General features: G+C 43.1%; 1 protein-coding gene and 1 pseudogene across 4 annotated transcripts in view; both read left to right on the forward strand.

The window, feature by feature from the left end:
- Nucleotides 1–20,843, forward strand: part of KMT5B (lysine methyltransferase 5B) — a 57,477-nt gene that overhangs the window by 12,881 nt on the left and 23,753 nt on the right. For 3 of the 4 annotated variants that reach the window (XM_055309250.1, XM_055309268.1, XM_055309256.1), the window contains exons 2-4: nucleotides 6,021–6,256; nucleotides 15,292–15,439; nucleotides 20,209–20,277. In XM_055309250.1, the coding sequence (XP_055165225.1) occupies nucleotides 6,097–6,256; nucleotides 15,292–15,439; nucleotides 20,209–20,277 (377 nt within the window). In that variant the 5' untranslated portion in view covers nucleotides 6,021–6,096. The remainder of the gene's footprint in view (nucleotides 1–6,020; nucleotides 6,257–15,291; nucleotides 15,440–20,208; nucleotides 20,278–20,843) is intronic. The other variant, XM_055309262.1, reaches the window with a different exon arrangement.
- Nucleotides 6,265–10,454, forward strand: LOC129499515 (repressor of RNA polymerase III transcription MAF1 homolog; annotated as a pseudogene).

Consider the following 20,843-nt stretch of genomic DNA (forward strand, 5'->3'; position numbering starts at 1 on the left):
CAGGTGCCCCTGAAAACTTTTTTAAAGAAAAATCCTTAAAAACTCTGAAGGCATGCTGTTCTCAGATTAACCCTTTCCCATCATCTCCATTTTCTGAGTTTAATTTACACATGTACTTTTTTTTTTTTTTTTTTTTTTTATTTATGACAGGCACACAGTGAGAGAGAGAGAGGCAGAGACACAGGCAGACGGAGAAGCAGGCTCCATGCACCGGGAGCCCGATGTGGGATTCGATCCCGGGTCTCCAGGATCGCGCCCCGGGCCAAAGGCAGGCGCCAAACCGCTGCGCCACCCAGGGATCCCTACACATGTACTTTTAGTTACATGCAATTTTAATTTTCTACTCTCATTTGAAACAAATGACCTAGAACTTAGGACTCTTTCTATTCATTATTCCTTAGTTCCCCTCTGCCATCTCTTTCGCCACAAGCCCATGTTTCAAGATGTCACGTCCATTTTAGAAGTTCTCTGACGTTTCTGAGGGGCTCACAGATGGTCAGAGTCTGCAAGTTTCAGCTCCTGTCCATGAGTTTCAGCTCCTAAAGGAGAACTTTGGCTTGGGAGTACCTGCAGCCTGTGCCCAAGTGGGTCACTCCCTTCCTGAAGTGCTGGTCCCTCATTTGCTCTTGCTTCTCCTCTTTCCTCCCTAGTTGTTCCCTGAAGTAGCCTTTGCAGCTGGTTCCTCGGCTTGAGGGATGCCCCCTCTGTCCTTAGACTTCTTTCATCTATACTCAGCCCCTAGGTGATTTCATCTCGTCCATTAGCACTCTGACCAGTCTGGACCTGTATTCCCCGCCCTTGTATTCAGCGTCTCTGTGTGGTCTCTGTTGGGTGTCTCAAACATAACCGAAGCTGAACTTCTGCACTTGGACCCCTGCCTAAACCTGAGCTTTCTGTAGGCTTTGCCACCTCTGTAAATAGTGTACTTCAGTTGGGAGGCATGTTAGTCTTCTTTCTTTTTCACACAGTCTGTTCTCAGATCCTGTCTATCTGTGACCCTTCAGAAAAGATCCCCAGGCCAGCTACTTCTTGCCACCTGTGCTGCTCCGAGCTGCCAGTATCCTGTGGTTCATTGCAGTAGCCTCTTAACTGGTGCTTTCTCTTGTGTCCCCCAATTATTAGTAGCGGCATTAGATCTGACCTTTAAAAAGCATTTATTTGTGAGCTTTTCTCCATATAGCAAGCAGCTAGCATGGGCCTTTAAAATTGTGACTTGGACCACATCACTCCTGCTTTCCATCTCCCAGAAAGTCTGTGCCCTAAGTCTCAGCAGTGGCTTTGAGGCCCTCTGTGACATGTTCTAGCAGCCCTTCTGATGACCTTCCTGCCCCCGCCCCGCTAACCCTACCACAACCACACTGGGCACCGTACTGGTCTTCTGCACACCCACTGCTTCCCCCACCCCCTCTGGCTTTGTGCTTTCCCTTTGCCTGGGATGTGCTCCCCTTTGCTGCCAGGCGTTCCCCCCTCCCAACCTGAAACACCAATGCTTAGAAACTGCTTTACTTTCTCCAAGGTGCTGGCAGTGATTTGTTAATTTGTTATTTCCTAGAGATTTCCTCATTGGAATACAAGCACAGATTTGCTATATTCTCAGGCCCTGGTCTGATGTCTAATAATTTTCCTGATATTTTATATACTTCACCCTTGAACCCTCATGCAGTCAAAATTCCACATGCAACTTTGGACTCCTAAAAGACTTAACTGCTGGGGTGCCTGTGTGGCTCAGTTCGTTGAACATCTATCTTCCTCTCAGGTCATGATCCCTGGGTTCTGGGATCGAGCCCCATGTCAAGCTCTCTGCTTAGCAGGGAGCCTGCTTCTCCCTCTCCCTCTGCTGCTTCCACTGCTTGTGTGTGCGTGCACACACACACTCTCTCTCTCTAATAAATATTTAAAAAAAAAACAGTAACAGCCTACTGTTGACCAGAAGCCTTATAGACAAAATAAATGGTTAATATAAATTTTGTATATTACATGTATGTATGTATTTTAAAGATTTTATCTATTTATTCATAGAGACAGAGAGAGGGGAGGGGGGCAGAGACACAGGCAGGGGGAGAAGCAGGGTCCATGCAGGGAGCCCGACGTGGGAATGTTACATGTATTTATATAAAGTAAAGCTGCAGAAACTGTATTAAGAAAATCGTAAGGAAGAGAAAATATGTTTATTATGCTGTGCTGTATTTATCTTTAAAAATTCATATAGAAGTGGGCAGCCCCGGCAGCCCAGTGGTTTAGCGCCGCCTTCGGACCGGGGTGTGGTCCTGGGGGCCCCGGGATCGAGTCCCACATCAGACTCCCTGCATAGAGCCTGCTTCTCCCTCTGCCTGTGTCTCTGCCACTCTTTCTGTGTCTCTCATGAATAAATAAAAATAAAATCTAAAAAAAAAAATTCATATAGAAGTGGACCTATGCAATTCAAACCCATGTTGTTCAAGGGTCAACTGTATTGGGAAATCAGAACAGAGAAAGATTTGCAATTGTTACACCATTTAAGGAGTGGCCAGTACTCCTTGAAATTTTTTTCTGCCAATTTTGGGATAAATCAGGTAATTTTTACTTCTAAATATAGTTAGTGGTCAGTAGACTTAGACACTGTCAACCAAGCCAAGACCATGGTTGTATTTTCTATGTGAGCCGTCTTGTGTCCCAGGCCGGAGAGACTGCACCCTTGCTTATGTTGGGAGTGGACCTCTGTGGGAGCCGTGAAGCCTTTAGGCTTTACTAGCCACCCAATGTCCTCAACGTCTGTTTCTCCATAGTCTGCTACAGTATCGGCTGTGTTAGTCTTTGAAATTCTATCTCCACCTTTAAAATATAAATATTCTTTCAGCTTGTAGTCTTACAGGAAAAATTGTGCCAACAAGAACAGATTCCACAGTCGGGGGCACAACCATCAATGACCTAATAATTAGTAGAGGATATGTTTGTTCATTTTGAGTTAGAAATTTATAAATAGTTCCCAAATTTCTGATAGTTTCACTAGAACTGGTTTTACAAAATAATTCATTTGTGAGTGTAAATAAAGTTTTTTGCCTTAATGGTAGCTGTTATCTGGACAAGTCTAGAGTATTGGAGCCTCTACTAGAATATATCCAGACATGTGCAGTGTATTCATACTAGTGAAATTCAGTCACAATCTGTGATTGACAGAGTGATATCTTAGTATTTAAGTCCAAAAAAAAAATATTAGTTAACTGGATGAGATGCAAGGTTATGAATTTCCTCCAATTTAGATGGATCATTAGTCCTCATTTAGTTGCAATTATGTAGGAGTAGATCTTAGTCTCTATTCCATGAACTAGGCTGAAGTGTGCTGCTAAAATGATTTATTGGCGAACTTTTCTTAATTCTCAGGAAAAAAATTAGGTCAATAGGTATAATTTCCTCATTAAATTTTGGCCTCTGTTCTTAGCCCTAACAAATGATCAAGTGAATGAGAACAGTAGTTCTCACACTGGAATTTACATCAAAACCATGTGGAGGGCTTACTAAGAACAAGTGGCTGGACTTCATCCTGGCTTTTCTACTTTTAATCTCTGAGAATCATGGTTGGGATTCAGGATTCTCTGTGGAGAGATGGCGTGCTATTTCTTTTCTCTCTTAATTCTCTCTAAAGCCATGTTGCTCTTTTCTATTCCATGTAGTTCTATTTTATGTCTCACTGTTGAGGGTATTGGGACTCCTGAGTCCTGAAAACACTTCAGTCATTCTCCATAAACTGTGTGCTCTGGGAGGGCATTCTTAAGATCACTTCCTCCAGGACCAAGAGCACTTTACCTGTTGCTTGTCCTTCTCTGGAGGTGTGGAGCTGGGGGTTTCCGCAGAAAGCAGAAGGGAAGCATAGGGAGGTGGCTGCCAGTAGCCACAGCACAATCGTGCCGGGGCAGGGGCTTTGCTTGCTGCCTTTAGCAGCACAGGCATCTTGAGAAAGAAGAGGACTTGAAGAAGTCAGGTTATAACTTTAGTATTTTACAGTTTAAAACAATACAAAAAGTAGTTCTGGGGTGCCTGGGTGGTTCAGTCGGTTAAGCGTCCAACTCTTGGTTTCCGCTCATGTCCCAATCTCAGGATCATGGGATCTAGCCCTACCTTGGTCTCTGTGTTCAGGGCGGGGGAGTCTGCTTTGGATCCTTTGTCCCTCCTCCCACTTGGACACATGTATTCTCACTCTAAAGTAAATAAAGCTTTCAAAAGAATTAGTGTTTTGTAATTTTGTTGGATATCATTAAAGGTACAACTAGGTGTACATTTCTAGAAGTACTTTAAAATAATGAATCATTGGTGTTTTTCTGTGTGTTTGTAAAAATGCAAGGGAAATTGGCCTTTGTGGGGGGTAGTGAGAGACCCTGAGGCCCCAGTGCTAGGTTCTCCTTACTCTGCTGGAGCCTGGTCGTGTGGCCCTGGGTAGGGCGCCTCTCAGCCTCTGTGTTGGTTTCATCTGCAAATTGAAGGAGTTGTACTAAGATCTTAAAGTTCCTTTAGCTCTGAAGTTCTGTGTTTTTGCACTTTCTTATCCTGGAGCCCTTTTAGTCTGATTTATACTAAGGCATAATTCCATAATGAGGTGATGCCATGGACATCCCTGTTCTTGCTCCATTACCAGCAAAATGTAATCCATCATAATGTAATCCATCATACCCTTACTTCCAAAGGTCCTTATGAATTACAAGCACCCTCATTATCCAAATCATTCAGTTCCCAAATTCAGTTGACTAAAATTCAGATGGTGAGGGATATTTCTATATTAGCAAATGTAATTTCTCAGTTTTTGTTGCTATTGTAAAGGCTGACCCATGGTAATGGGTGATATTTTGATATTTGAATATCAGTCCCCCAAATACCTTGACTGTTGACTTCAAAATAACAACAAAAGACAAAGCTGGGGCAGCCTGGGTGGCTCAGCAGTTTAGTGCCGCCTTCAGCCCAGGATGTGGTTCTGGAGACCTGGGATTGAGTCCTGCATCAGGCTCCCTGCATGGAGTGTCTCTGCTTCTCTCTCTCTCTCTCTCTCTCTCTCTCTCTCTCTCTCGAATAAATTAAAAAAAAGACAAAGCTGTTGTGGACAAAGCTTAACTTAGATACTTTTTCTTAAGCTTTCCTTAGAAGAGAGGACTTCCTTGTAGTTTACTCACCGTTTTTTTTTTTTTTTTAAGATTTTATTTATTCATGGGAGAGAGAGGCAGAGACATAGGCAGAGGGAGAAGCAGGCTCTATGCAGGGGAGGCCGATGCAGAACTGAAGCTCAACAGATGAGCCACCCAGGTGTCCCTGTTTACTCACAGTTAGTAAACTGTTACCAAAACATATCTTTTGAGCAGAATGTTGCTGTACGTAAATACAGGCCATAACAAGGTGCAAAAGGAATCTTATTGGTAACTGAGAGATGAGTGCTTGCTAAGCTCTTACTGTTTACCAGTCTCTATTCACAGCACAGGCAAAGTGCCTATCAGAGTGAGCTCCCTCCCCGCAAGTGGAGAGGGCTGCTGTAGACCTCAGCATGACACTGGATGGCCTGGGGTGCCAAGTGGTTTTTAAAGAGTGGAGACATTAGTTATTAAATTGCCTCCTCCCCCAAAGGCTTTATTAGATACATATGGGACGAGGTTCGGTCCTTGGCTGCCACATTCCTCGTTTGCTGAGGTGTCGTTCAGCTCCTCTCTCTTCCTCTTGGTGCTAATGTGTGTCTCCATCCTTTCCTCAGTGAACTTGAGGGTGAGCTTGTCCTTGGAGACCTTGAGCAGCACCTTGGTGCGCCTCGGGTTGCATCCCACATGGACTTGGTGTGCCGGGTGGGGTGCCCAAGGCACCAGTGGCACGGCTGGGCCCGGGCTGCTCCTGTTCTTCTGGCTCTTGCTGGGTGCTGTGTGGCCCCCCACCCCCACCCCAGTCAGGGATGTGCAGAGCTCCCACCACCAAAGACTTGGAATACTTTGTATCTTTCTCAAGGGTCTGGGTAGTATGGTCTTTTATGTATTTACCTCCTGGTTTTGTTTTCCATATTTTGTTTCTGTTAGGAGAGAACATTGGAATTATTCTCTAAGCTATCTGAAGAGAGCGACTCAATGCACCTGGGTCAGGCGGTCTGTGGGCATGAAGTGGTTGGGAGAATCCAAGAACATGGTGGTGAATGGCAGGAGGAGTGGAGGCAAGTTGTCTAATGACCATCAGCAGAGTCAATCAAAATTGCAGCACTCGGGAAAGGAGGCCGCGAAGGCTGGCAAACACGCAGTTGAGAGGAGGTCAAGCAGATGTATGTACACAGTGCAACTGTCTCTTTTCATTGTGATCTGGGTGGTAATTCTTTACAGTTTGTAACTTGTGTTCTGCCTTTATTGTTTTCAGAAAATTTGTTCATGTTCTCATACTTACCTTTTTTTACCCTTTGAAAGTTGACAATTCCTACTCTCATCTGACATGCATACTCTAGTTTAATGCTTAGTATGATAACTAATTATGCTCTTATATAAATGACTTTAAGTTATATTTTGTAGAATGTACATCTGAGAGTTTACTCTGTTCTATAAAAGAATATTAAAGTACTGCCGCTGGATTTCCTACAAGTTCAAACTATATTTTTTACATCTGATGTAAGTATGTCTTTCTTTGAAAACTTAGCAATAAAAAAAAAAGAAAACTTAGCAATATGAATAATCAAGTCAACTCTACAGGACAAGTGGAATTTAGGGCAGCTTCCCAAATTGTTGCCATTTTTTCTATATATATATGGGGTGAACAGTTGTTTATCCTGACACTGGAGCACTGGTGATAATGAGTAACTTTTTTACCTTGCTTACCTCTTGGTAAGAAGGAGGCTACTGTTTTGTTTTTTTTTAAGATTTTATTTATTTATTCATGAGAGACACAGAGAGAGAGAGAGAGAGAGAGACAGGCAGAGCGAGAAGCAGGCTCCACGCAGGGAGCCGGATGTGGGACTTGATCCTGGGACTCCAGGATCACGCCCTGGGCTGAAGGCAGGCTCTGAACCACTGAGCTACCCAGGGATCCCTGAGGAGGCTACTGTTCAGAGTTCAAGAAATAGTTCTCTTTTTTTCTTTATTTGAGAGAGAGAGAGAGAAAGCGTGTGCACGTGCATGAGTGGGGGAAGGGGCAGAGGGAGTGGGACTGTTTAAACACTCCCAGCCAAAGGGGGGCTCCATGCAGGGGCTGTATGCGGGGCTTGCCCCCAGAACCCTGAGATCATGACCTGAGCTTAACTGACTGAGCCTCTCAGGTGCCCCAAGAAATAGCTCTTTTGAGAGCAGGAAAGTGCCCCAGGATAAGTGTGAACCTAAGTAGGCAGTTATATGAAGATATCCAACAGTGGCCATATTAAGGCGGATAGTTTCCTCTGTTTTTGTTTCTCCTGGTTGATTTAGTGCCACTACAAAATAGCCTTAGTTTGTGTTGTAGTTGGCCTGCCTTGAGTAGAGTTGAATTTGCCTGGGATTTGCAGCAGTTTCAGATAGATTGCACCAGTTCTGATTGATTACCTTCCTACCATTTAGAGATTTAAGCAATTTATTGAGCCCAGGCTGCCCTTAACCTTTCTACATTAAAACAGGTCACTGTTTCTGTAAAAAAACTAGGTAGAAAGCCCTGCTTGGGATAAGAGTTAGGCAAAGAGCCCAAGACTGAATAGATTGTCCTCCTCATGGACACCTGCTCACTCTGGAGCATTGTGATGGGAACCTGAAGGAAATGAGAAACGTAGTGACCATAGCAAGTGATATTGGCTCTAGTCAGTAAATTAGACCACTTTTTTTTTGGTTGGTTTTTTTGTTTTTTCAAATAGGTCTTGGCCTCCTTCTGTGTGTTGTTGAGCAAAAGGTCTTAAGTAGTTTAATTGTTGGAGGTACATAATAATGTAGAAGATGGTCATTACATATGCTACACTTTGCCAAGTATAGACCAATTCTGAGGGCAGGCTGGGAAAATCCAGAGAGTGTGAAGATGGACAGCATCACATTTGAATGCCACTGGACAAGAATGGTACAAAGTGAGAGCTAACAATGAAGCAAAGTAGAGCTGTGCTCCGTTGTCAGTAAACTACAGTGACTTCACCTAACAACAGAGCCATCAAGTATGTGATGCAGAAAGGGACAAAACTGAAGGGAAAAATAGATAATTCAGCAGTAATTTGAAGACTTCAGTTCCCCCACTTTCAATAATGAATCAGACAGCTAGACAGAAGATCAACAGGAAAGGAAAACTTAATACCCTAAACCAGTTCTTCCCGACGGATATCTATACAATGCTCCACCCAACAATAGCAGCATGCACAATCTTCTCAGGTGCACATGGAACATTCTTCAGGGTAGACCATAGGCTAGGCCATGCAACAAGCCTCAATAAATGTTAAAGGATTGGAATCATACAGTGTATGTTCTCTGATTACAGTGGATTAAAATTAGAGGTGAATAACCAGTGAGTTAAAGAAGAAATCCAAAGGGAATGAGAAAGTACTTCAAGATGATTGAAAATACTAACATACTAAATACAACAAACTAAAACTTACAGGATGCAGCTAAAGCAATGCCTAGAGGGAAATGTATAGTTGTGAACACCCGTATTAAAAAAGAAGAAAGATAACTCATCATCAGTAACCTAACTTCTTACCTCAAAACACCAGAAAAAAAAAAAAAACAGAACCCCAAAGCAAGCAGAAAGAAGGAAATAATAGAGTAGAAATTTATAAAATATAAGGACACCAGAAACAGAAGGACAACAGAAAATCAGCAAAGCTAAAAGTTGACTCTGAAAAAAAATCAGCAAAATTGGCAAACCTTTACCCAAGACTAACCAGTTAAAAGAGAAGACTCAAGAATGAAAGATGAGGTCGCTCGGCTGCTCCTGCGCTCATCCGGGCCTCACGTGGCGGTCGGCGGGCAGGTCGGTCGCGGCAGTCGGTCGCCAGGGGCGAGGCTATGTCACGGTGGCAGCCCTGCAGGGGCGGGAGTAACGGGACGTCGCCGCGGAGCCTCTTCCCCCGGATACAGTGCGGCCCGAACGGAGGCCGCACCGCCGCCCTCCGGTCCTGAGGAGCCCACGCTGCCCAGAGCCCACAGCACCCTCTTTCCCGCGCCGACGTCCGCTGGCCTGACCAGGCCCGGCCCCCCGCGAGCGCCGCGCCAGCAGGCAGCACTAGCCCCTCTGAGCACAGGACGCCCCCCAAGGACATGAAGCTGTTGGAGAACTCCAGCTTCGAGGCCATCAACTCACAGCTGACTGTGGAGACCGGCGATGCCCACATCATCGGCAGGATCGAGAGCTACTCATGTAAGATGGCAAGCACATGTTTAAGCAGTTCTGCCAGGAGGGCCAGCCCCATGTGCTGGAGGCACTGTCTCCACCCCAGACCTCGGGCCTCAGTCCCAGCAGACTGAGCAAGAGCCAGGATGGTGAGGACGAAGGCCCGCTGAGCGACAAGTGCAGCCGCAAGACCCTCTTCTACTTGATCACCACGCTCAACGAGTCCTTCCGGCCTGACTAGGACTTCAGTACAGCCCGAAGCCACGAGTTCAGCAGGGAACCCAGCCTCAGCTGGGTGGTGAACGCAGTCAACTGCAGTCTGTTTTCGGCGGTGCAGGAGGACTTCAAGGCTTTGAAGCCACAGCTGTGGAACGCGGTGGACGAGGAGATCTGCCTGGCCGAGTGTGACATCTACAGTTACAACCCAGACTTGGATCCCTTTGGGGAGGATGGCAGCCTCTGGTCCTTCAACTACTTCTACAACAAGCGGCTTAAGCTTCAGCTGCCGCTCCATCAGTGGATCCACCTATACTCCCTCAGAGGCAGGCAACGAGCTGGACATGTTGCTGGGGGGAAGGAGGAGGAGGAGGAGGAAGACGAAGAAGACGATGGAGGTGGAGGCAGTGAGGGCGGACCCAAGGAGACCAGCGCCATGGAGGAGGACAGGGTCCCAGTGATCTGTATGTGAGGACCAGGAGCAGAGGCCCCAGCTTCATTCAGCTTCAACCAGTGCCTGGAACTGCCCACTCCAGGGGCCCCAGGGCCTCCCCAGCTGGTGGCCAGCCCCTGGCCCTGCCTCGGCTCTGCACCGCCGAGGCCACGCCCACCTAGCCCTTTGGCTCCCGCCTCCTCCGAATGTCTACTTACCCCACAGGCTCCAGCTGCCCCTGCTGTGGTTGGACGATAGCACAGGGCCTGGTAGGAAGAGTCACTGCCCTTTCCCAGTGAACTGACACAGGCAGGGACAGCTGGACTACAGAGTTTATTTTCATATTTTGTGCTGGATCGGGCCTGGGCCTGCACACTCCAGCCCAAAGGGCCTGAGACCCAGTCAGCAGGCCCCTGTGGTCACCACCCTCGGCTCGTCCAGCCCCTGGCACCCACCTGTACCCCCTCCCCCACCTCGCCCGTTGGGCAGCGTGCACTGAGTGTCACTTTGCTGCAGCTGGTTTGTTTCCAATAAAAATTTCTGTGACTTAGTGGGAAAAAAAAAATGAAAGATGACATTACTACTGCCTCACAGAAATAAAAAAGGTTACAACTCGGTATTCTGAACACCTGGATACCAACATGTTAGAAAACCTAGATTAAATGAACAAATTCCTAGAAAGTAACAAACTACCAAAACTGATTCAAGAAGAAGTACAAAATCTGCATAAGCCTATAGCAAGTAGAAAGGTTGAATCAGTAATTTTTTTAAAATACTGCTAAGAAAATCTCAAGTCTAGATGGCTTTGTTGGTGAATACTGGCAGATATTTAAAGAAAAATTAACTCCAATCCTTCCCTGTTCCAAAAAACAGAAGGGAAGGGAGCACTTCCTCATTCAATGAGACCAGTATTATTCTGCCACCAAAACCAAAAACATCACATGGAAAAATACTCAAAAACTACAGACCAATATCTCTAGTAAATATGGATTAAAAAATCCTCACTAAAATACTCAAAAACCAAATCCCGCAAGAATAGGAAGAGTTCCTTTTTTTAAAGATTTTATTTATTTATTCATGAGAGAGGCAGAGACATAGGCAGAGGCAGAAGCAGGCTCCCTGGGACCCTGATCTGGGACTTGATCCCAGGACTCCGGGATCACAACCTGAGCTGACGAAGGCAGACGCTCAAGCACTGAGCCAGCCGGGTGTCCCACTTTGTCCCAAAGTGGGAAGGGTTCTATAGCATAAGCAAGTGGGATTTAAGTGCAAATTTGGCTTAATATCTGAAAATTAATGTAATACTATCACATCAATAGCATGAAGGACAAAAACCTTATGATCATTCCAGTGGATGCAGACACTGACAGGGTAAAAACACTCGACAAGCTGGGAATAGAAGGAAATTCTTCAACCCAACAAAGGAGGTCTACAAAAACCCATAGCTTATGCCCTATTTAGTGGTGAAAGATTTCCACTAAATGCTTTTCCCTAAGATCGGAACAAGACAAGAATATCTGTTCTCACCACATCTATCAAGCCTTGTGCTAGAGGTTCTAACCACAGCAATTAGGCAAAAAAAATTAACAAAAAGGCATCCAGATGGAAAAGGAAAAAGTAAAATAATCTCTTTGCAGATGATATGATTGTGTATATAAAAAATTCTAAGGAATCCATTTAATTGTTGGAACTACTAAATGAGTTCAGCAGGATAGATCAGTATGCAAACAATAAAAGTATAGAACTTACACTGTGAAAACCTCAAGTCATTGTTGAAAGAAATAAAGAAGACCTAAATAAGTGGAAAGACATCCCATGTTCATTAATTAGAAGCCAATATTGCTACGATGGCAATACTCCCCAAATGATCTACAGATTCAACGCAGTCCCTATCAAAATCTCAATTGGCTTCTTTGCAGAAAGTGGCAAAGCTGTTCCTAAAATTCTTACAGAAATTCAAGGGACCCAGCGTAGCCAAAACAGTCTTGAAGAAGAACAAAGATGGCATACCCACACTTCTCATTTTCAGAACTTTAAAACTTCAGTGTTACATTGGTGTGTCGCTAGACCTATATCCATGGGATAGAATTGAGGGTCTGGAAATAAACCCTCATGTTTTCAGTCAGTTGATTTTTTTTAAAGATTTATTTATTTATTCAGAGAGAGCAAGAGAGGGATCCCTGGGTGGCGCAGCGGTTTGGCGCCTGCCTTTGGCCCGGGGCGCGATCCTGGAGACCCGGGATCGAATCCCATGTCGGGCTCCCGGTGCATGGAGCCTGCTTCTCCCTCTGCCTGTATCTCTGCCTCTCTCTCTCTCTCTCTCTCTCTCTCTCTCTCTCTCTGTGTGTGTGTGTGATTATCATAAATAAATAAAAATTTAAAAAAGATTAAAAAAAAAAAAACAACAGAGCGAGAGAGAGGCAGAGACACAGGCAGAGGGAGAAGCAGGCTTCATGCAGGAAGCCTGACATGGGACTCGATCCCAGATCTCCAGGATCACACTCCAGGCTGCAGGCGGCGCTAAACTGCTGCACCACCGGGGCTGCCCCAGTCAGTTGATTTTTGACAGGGACGCCTGGGTGGCTCAGCAGTTGAGCATCTGCCTTGAGCGTAGGGCGTGATCCAAGGGTCCCGGAATCGAGTCCCACATCAGGGTCCCTGCATGGAGCCTACTTCTCCCTCTGCCTGTGTCTCTGCCTCTCTCTGTGTGTGTCTCTAATGAATAAATAAAATATTTTTAAAAAATTGATTTTTGACAGGCATGCCAAGAAAATTAAGTGGGGAAAGAATGGTCTTTCAGTAAATGATGTTGGGAAAACGATATCCACATGCAAAAGGATGAAGTTGGACTCAACCTCACACTATGAGTGAAAAATTAACTCAAAATGGATCAAAAACGTTAATTATAAAACTATTAGGGAACAGATGTATACATTTTCATGACTTTGGATTAGGCAGTCGTTTCTTAAGACACTAAAAGCACAAGGAACAAAAGAAAAATGAAAAGATAAATTGAAATTCATTAAAGTTACAGACTTTTTTGTGCTTTTAGGAATAACATCAAGAACTGGAAAAGATGGGATCCCTGGGTGGTGCAGTGGTTTGGCGCCTGCCTTTGGCCCAGGGCGCGATCCTGGAGACCCGGGATCGAATCCCACGTTGGGCTCCCGGTGCATGGAGCCTGCTTCTCCCTCTGCCTGTGTCTCTGCCTCTCTCTCTCTCTCTCTCTCTCTCTCTCTCTCTCTCTCTCTGACTATCATAAATAAATTTTAAAAAAATGAAAAAAAAAAGGACTGGAAAAGATAACTCACAGAAGGGGAAAAAAACATTTTCAAATCGCATATCTAATAAAGGACTCATATTTAGAATATACAAGGAATTCTTACAAGTCAGCAGTAAAAAACAAACTGCAATTCAAAATGAGCAAGGGAATCTGAATAGACGTTTCTCCAAAGATACACAAATGGCCAGTACGTGAAAAGATACTTGAAATCATTAGTCATCTGGGAAATGCAAATCAAAACCACAAACTACCACTTCATAACCGCTAGAATGTGTCAAACTAGAAGGACAGATGGTAGCAGGTGTTGGGGATGAGGTGGAGAATTTAGAAACAATCATACAACAACAATCATCCAACTGGTTGGAATGTAAAATGGTGCGGCCACTTTGAAAAACAGTTTGGCAGTTTCTCAAAAGGTTAAACATGGAGTTACCATATGACCTAGCACATTTATTCCTAGGTATGTGCCTAAGAGAATTGAAAACCTAGGTATATACACAGAAACTTTTATATGAATGTTCATAGAAACACTGTAATAACCCAAAAGTTGAAACAGCCCAGTGTCCATCAGCTGATGAATGAACTAGCAAAATGTGATCTATCCAATGAAATATAATTTGACCATAATAAGGAATAAAGTACTTCTGTATGGTACCACATGGATGAACTTGAAAACATGCTGATTGAAAGAAGCCAATCACGGAAGACCTCATATCGTATAATTTCACCGATTTGAAATTTTCAGACCAGGCAAATCCATAGAGACAGAGAGTAGATTAATGGTTGCCAGGGGCTGGGGGGAGGGAAAAGCAATAATGACTGCTCATGGATCTGGGATGTGTTTTGGGAGTGATGAAAATGTTCCAAAATTGATTGTGGTAATGGCTACACAGTTCTGTGGATATATTAAAAGCCATTGAACTGTATGCTTTAAATGAGTGAATTATATGGTATGTGAGTTGTATTTCAATTAATAAAACAACTTGGATAGCTTTTACATATCTACATGCAAATGATTTGATGGCAAAACATATACCTACCTTTTGATGGTAGAGATTCACATGTTTAATATTTGTTTTTTTTTGAAAGAGTGTAGAAAGGGTTATGCCTCTCACTGTGTGTTTCGTTCTTGCACACCTTAGTTGTGAGAGGCTTAAAGTTAAACTGTTGGTGTAACTAAGTGGCTAAAAAGACTGTCATTGACCTACAGGGCAGGCTTTAGTAAGCCCTTGATGAAATTTCACCCAGACGAGTTGTAGCCTTCCTTTCCTCTCTCCCACACTGTGTTTCTTCCACCACCAAACCCAATTACTTCAGTTAGGTATCTCCAGCACTTCCCTGATTTTATCCATTTGTTCAAAAATCTGTTTCAAACAGGTTAGAAATCGCCCTGTCATTCTCTACTTTTCCCATTTCTGCTACCTAACTCTGTGATTATGGATGAGTTTCCTAAACTGTGTGCTCCTGTTACTAGCAAAGTGAGGATAGTTCTCATCCACCTGCCCAAAAGCAGGAAGGTGAAGTGAACTCCTTGGGACTCCGTTTGGTACTTAAGATCCACCCTTCTGGCACTTACTGCAGAGCGTTTCTTTGCTCCCCCCAACTTTCCCCCAGTCTGTAATGGCCTTTGATGTGGTCTTGCTATGGTAATGAGCATTCACTCATCCCCTGTTTTTCATCTTCCTTGAAGGTGTTTGAGCTCAAGATTCTTAGACCTAGTGAGACTCTGTTCTTGGGAAACCTGATAATATCATCTAATCAAAATACTTTCCATATTATTGTATTTGGTTTTCTGTTTATGCAGCAGGTACCCAGTTCTTAATTAAACAGAGTGAAACAAGTGATTTCAATTTTTTTAAAAGATTTTATTCATTTATTCATGAGAGACACACACAGAGAATCAGAGATACAGGCAGAGGGAGGAGCAGGCCCAGGATCATGCCCTGAGCCGAAGGCAGACGGTCAACCACTGAGCCAACCAGGCATCCCAGTAATTTCAATTCTTAATTACTAACTTGAGAGGGCAGTGAAGCTAAAGGTTTTACAGGTAAATTTAAATTTAGTTTTCAATTTGGGTTACTTTTCTTTCATTTTCTTTTCACAGGTAATGGTAATTCAGGATTTGAAGGACAGAGTCGCTATGTACCATCTTCTGGAATGTCTGCCAAGGAACTCTGTGAAAATGATGACCTGGCGACCAGTTTGGTTCTTGATCCCTATTTAGGTTTTCAAACACACAAAATGAATACTAGGTAATTGTAAGTCTTTATCCTGATGTGGAGCAGATGATGATGTTGAATTTAAGGAAAGAGATGCTGATTTTACTTTTAGTCAGAACTTAAAATGACATTAAAGGAAAGGTCTTTGCTGTAGAAGATTTTCTATATGTGAGCCAAGAAAAGCAACAAAAGCTTCTAAGGGTCTTGTCAGTTTTAATTCTGTGTTCTTATTTTATCTCAGGCTGTTTCTATTAAAATATAAAGCTGGAGGCATCTCCATATTCTATTTTAAATGTTAATGATAGTTATCTTAGCTGAAAGAAAAACCTTGTGAAACCTTGGAAATGTATATGATTTTTTTTCTACTCAAAGTGGGTTACATCGGTGTTTTTTTCATGATTTTATTATAGACTTTCTTCTTTTAAATAATTGCAACTGTATATAAAGAATTTTGCCATCATGTTTAATCTTTGAGATTCAGCTAATCATTGTAAGAGAGAATATTTTTAACGACATGCTTCTGTTCAGTACACAGATAAGAGATGTGTATGTGTTTTGAGTATCCCTTACCATCTTGTATAAAATAGTATTACACTGCTTTTGAAATCTGTAATCCTTTTAAATTTTTTAATTCATATTCTCTTAAACATCATTCCTCCCCCAAAAAAGGCCCTTAGACAATTTCATAATTGCCACCAGACACTAAGTCAGAACATTACAACTTTTTTTTACCTCCTGAGTGGTGAAGGGTTTTCAAGGCTAATGGAGTATAACTGCAGGGATTGAGAATGTAGAGCAGGTCTGGGCCACTAATCCCTCCTATGTTCCTCATACTTGGTGCTGGTGTTTTGTAGCTCCAAGGCCAGTGACCACCCTAGAGGGATGTGACCACCAGGTGACTGGTCACTGATAGTTGGAGAGGGAGAGTGAGTAAAGGTGATTAGAGGAAAATCTTGTGCCATTTCCCCTTTTAATTCAGTCCCTTGCTAAAATTTAAAACAAGAGACTGTATGATTCATTTATCAGCATATTCTAAATCCAGAAAGAGCAAATTCAGACAAAAATTAGACTTTTGGGGATCCCTGGGTGGCGCAGCGATTTGGCGCCTGCCTTTGGCCCAGGGCGCAATCCTGGAGACCCGGGATCGAATCCCACGTCGGGCTCCCGGTGCATGGAGCCTGCTTCTCCCTCTGCCTATGTCTCTGCCTCTCTCTCTCTCTCGCTCGCTCTCTCTCTCTCTGTGACTATCATAAAAAAAAGAGAGAGACTTTTGTTTTTTGTTTTTTGTTTTTTTTGTTTAAGATTTTTATTTATTTGAGAGAGAGAGAGAGAATGAGTGGGGACAGAGGGAGAGGGATGAGCAGGGAGCCTGAAGCAGGGCTCCATCCCAGGACCCCAGGACCATGACCTGAGCCAAAGGCAGACGCTTCACTGACTGAGCCACCCAGGCACCCCGAGTCTTTGGTACTTTTATGTGATTTCCTGTCATCATAGATCTTCCCTTGCTAAAATGAAGTGATAAGTTTGAGTGGATTTGAGAACTTATTTAAATAGCTCCCTGCCATCAGAGGGATGCCTTTTTTTAAGTAGGCAGCTAGGTGGCTGTTGTCTGGAAGATTAGCAAGATTGGTTGTTCTAGTATCCAATTAAAATCTGGTTTGCATTATTTTAAGTCCATTTCCCTTCTTTCCCCAGTGAGGCCCACTCTCATTCTCCTAGAAGGTCCTAATAATATTTAAGAAATGTGACTCACTTTCACATAACAGTCTTAGATATTCAGAGTATTACTACAAAGGCCCATAATTATGACCTGGAATCATCAAGAAAGAGAAGAAAGAGGTTATATTCTTTACGCCTGTATATTGAAATATAGAAGCATACAAGTCATTATAGAAAGTACTGCATCAAAATTAAAGCAGAAGTTTCACTGGTTTAGGAAAGAACTCCTATGTATTCAATCTCCCCTTGCCCTCTCATTCTTTGTTTCAAGAGATGAGCAGTTACCTGTTACTGGCTTCTGCAATAGGAAATAACTCATATGTTTAAATAAAAGTCCTCCTTGACAACAGCTTCCCATAATTAGCTTACATGTGAGTCACTTGGGGAGTTTAAGATGCATGTTCTGATTCAGTAACTGTGGGCTGGGGCCTGAGATGTTCCATTTGTAACAAGCTGCCACCTCTACTTGGAGTAGCAGGTCCTAGGCCATCTGGCCTACTGAGCTTTGTTGTGATGTAATAAGTGGATAAAAAGTTCTTAATCAGTAGTTTCCTAGGCTCATTTAAAAACAGTGCAGCCTGGGGCACCTGGGTGGCTCAGGTGATGATCTCAGGATCATGGGATTGAGCCCTGTGTCAGACTCTGCACTCAGCACAGAGTCTACTTGAGATTCCTCTGCCCCCCACCACCACCAGCTCACACACATACACGTGTGTTCTCTTTCAAAAATAAATAAAATCTTTTAAAAAATAAAAACATGCCGTCCTAAGATGTGAACTTTCAGGTTACTCCATAAATCTGATTAAAATTCAAGACGTTACTGTATCCAGGTACCTCTAAATTAAAATGCAGGATCCAAAATCGGTTAAATCACATTAAACATTCAGAGGAAAACCTATATTCCTGTTTTCCAGTACAGTATGTAATTCTACTCCTAGAGTTCCAGGAGTAGCCATTGCTGGTGGAGATGGTTGTGTTGTGCCCTGTCTAGAACAAGTTGGCCAATGGCAGCATCAGCACCCTGGGCCCATGTGACTGAGCCAGCAGTGCTGCTGTGACCCTGAGCACTGACTGCCTTTCACCAGAGGCATTTATTTCAAAAGTGCTTTTTTTTTTTTTTAATACTTACAGATTTTTTTTAAATATTTTATTTATTCATGAGAGAGAGAGAGAGAGAGAGAAAGAGAGAGGCAGAGACACAGGCAGAGGGAGAAGCAGGTTCCCTGCAAGGGAGCCCGACGTGGGACTCGATCCCAGGTCTCCAGGATCAGGCCCTGGGCTGAAGGCAGCTCTAAACCGCTGAGCCACCTGGGCTGCCCAGTACTTACAGATTTATTTCAGAGAGAGAGAGTACATGTGAGGAGCCAGAGAGGGAGAGGAGAGAGAGAGAGAATCCTCAAGCAGCTCCCCACTGAGCATGGGGAGTGGGCCTCCATCCCACAACCCTGAGATCATGATCTGAGCGGAAACCAGGAGTCAGATGCTTAACTGACTGAGCCACCCAGGGGCTCCCATTTCAAAGGTCTTTTGACGGACTCTCTTGTAAGCTGCCGTTTGGGGAATACACAGAAGTTTTATTAATGAAGCTTGTTAATCTTAGTGAAAGGCATATGTGTTCATTTAATCTTAGTGGAGTTACTTGAAAATAAAACTTTGTCTTCCAATTCTTCACCTTTTGAACAAGAATTTATTAAAATGTTGACTTCCATCATTCTCAAAGGTACCATTTTATGGGAAATGAGGAAAATCAGTAGTGCTGCATTAGAATAGTTTTGACTATTTCTTAAATTATTAGTTTATGGACTTCTCTTTCTTTGGGGGTGAAAGATGTAAGTGGAGCTTGGATCCTCACTGTCGAAGCTTGTATGTCTGTCACTTGTAGGAGTGATCTCGTTCCCGTGTTTGTGCATCTGTAATTTGATTGTCCTTTCTGTTTCTCGATTTTATGCCCTCTTCCCCTCCCTCTGCTTCTTTCAGTGTGCCATCAGAAACCATGTTCAGATACAGTAGATACTTAATGATTTAAGAATATCTCTAGCTGGCTCTGTTTATGAATGCTTATGTTTTAATCTTTGATAAATCCCTACATTTACAAACAAGTAAGTCAGAATTGTAGCACAACTATCTAGAAATGATATAAAAATAGTAACTTTAGTTTATTGGGAAATATTTAGATCTAATTGACTTTTGTCAACTATGAAAATTAAATTCTTCTTTAAAAAAAAAAAAGATTTTATTTATTCATTCATGAAAGACACAGAGAAAGGCAGAGATGCAGGCAGAGGGAGAAGCAGGCTCCAGGCAGGGAGGCCGATGTGGGACTCGATTCCAAGACTGCGAATCATGCCCTGAGCCAGGGGCAGGCGCTCAACCGCTGAGCCAGCCAGGCATCGCTAAATTCTTCCTTTTAACCAGAGAACAGAGTTGCTAGTCATGCCTCTGATTTTTTTTTAATGTCTCTAATAATTTAATAAGCACGTGGAGAGGTGATAGCGTAAAGCAGGCTGGACACCTTCTGTAATGCCCCTTGTTGTAGATAGGCGACCTGACCCGGAGGTTTCCTTCTCCTGGGTGAGTGGGGGGACGGACGCTGAGCAGGAGATAACATGAAAAAATGGGAAGAGTCCTCACAGGATTTTTGGGACTTTTAGAATTTTTCTCTATTTTTCTAATGCAAACTACACTTCAGCCTATCTCCTCTTTCCACTGCTGAAACCATCTAATTTTAATTTTGCTTGTTTATATATGTGATTTTTTTTTGTATCCAGTATGGGATGTGAAATTATAAATCACTTGAAATGTCACTTTAAATTAATTAAGTGCTTGATTAGAAAACATAAAGACATTTTTAGGCCTTCTAACTTAATGTGATCAAGAGAGGAAGGATGTCGTGTGGGAAGGAAAGAATTGTGGCATATTGGCCTTTGTTAGTATGCTGAGTCTGCCCAAGGCCTCACAAAGCTCTGAGTGTCACAGCATTTTAAGGACTTGGGACAACTAATATTATAAGTCTGTTTAGAAGTTATAAATACAACTTACACAAATAGTTTTTATTGTTGTTGTTTGTTTTTGCATTTATATAGCGCCTTTCCTTCGAGGAGCTCAAGGCATTTTTCAAAATCTGACAGTTTTCCTCACAACAACCCTGTGAGGTAGGTAGAGTGCATTACAAACAATAATAAGATACCAACTAACCTGTTTCAGCCTTTATGATGTTCTTTTATGTTAAGTAATTGGAGGTATCAGCATAAACACGATTTTTAGAACATTTTGCAAACCTTTTAAAATAGTTTGGTCTTAGTAATAGCTGTATTTAAAAAACCACTTGTACTCCATAACAGGGTAATTTTAAAAGAAAGCATTCATCAAAAGATCAGGAGTCACTCCCTGGGATTAGCTGAGCACTGATTGCAGGACTCAGCCAGGTATGTCTCTGGTGGTTGTTTCCTTTCAGGTCAAGAAGGAATGAAGAGCTGTGGTTCTAGCATGATTCCTCAGCATCTACGAACTGTCCGTGTGCAGTTGAACTTTCTTCAAAGGGGGAAATGTGTTCACAATGTTGCTTCACAGTCTTCTTATTTTATATCTTAAATATTTGAGCATTTTCTCTCTCTTCCTCTCTCCTTCCCTTGCTCCCTTTTCTCTGTCCCCCACCCTTCTCCCCCTCCCTCCAGTCAGCTCTTGGGTGTACATGCTAATGGAAGGGCACAGTAGTACA

This window comes from Nyctereutes procyonoides, unplaced genomic scaffold, assembly GCF_905146905.1.
Source record: "Nyctereutes procyonoides isolate TBG_1078 unplaced genomic scaffold, NYPRO_anot_genome, whole genome shotgun sequence".
NCBI lineage: Eukaryota > Metazoa > Chordata > Mammalia > Carnivora > Canidae > Nyctereutes > Nyctereutes procyonoides.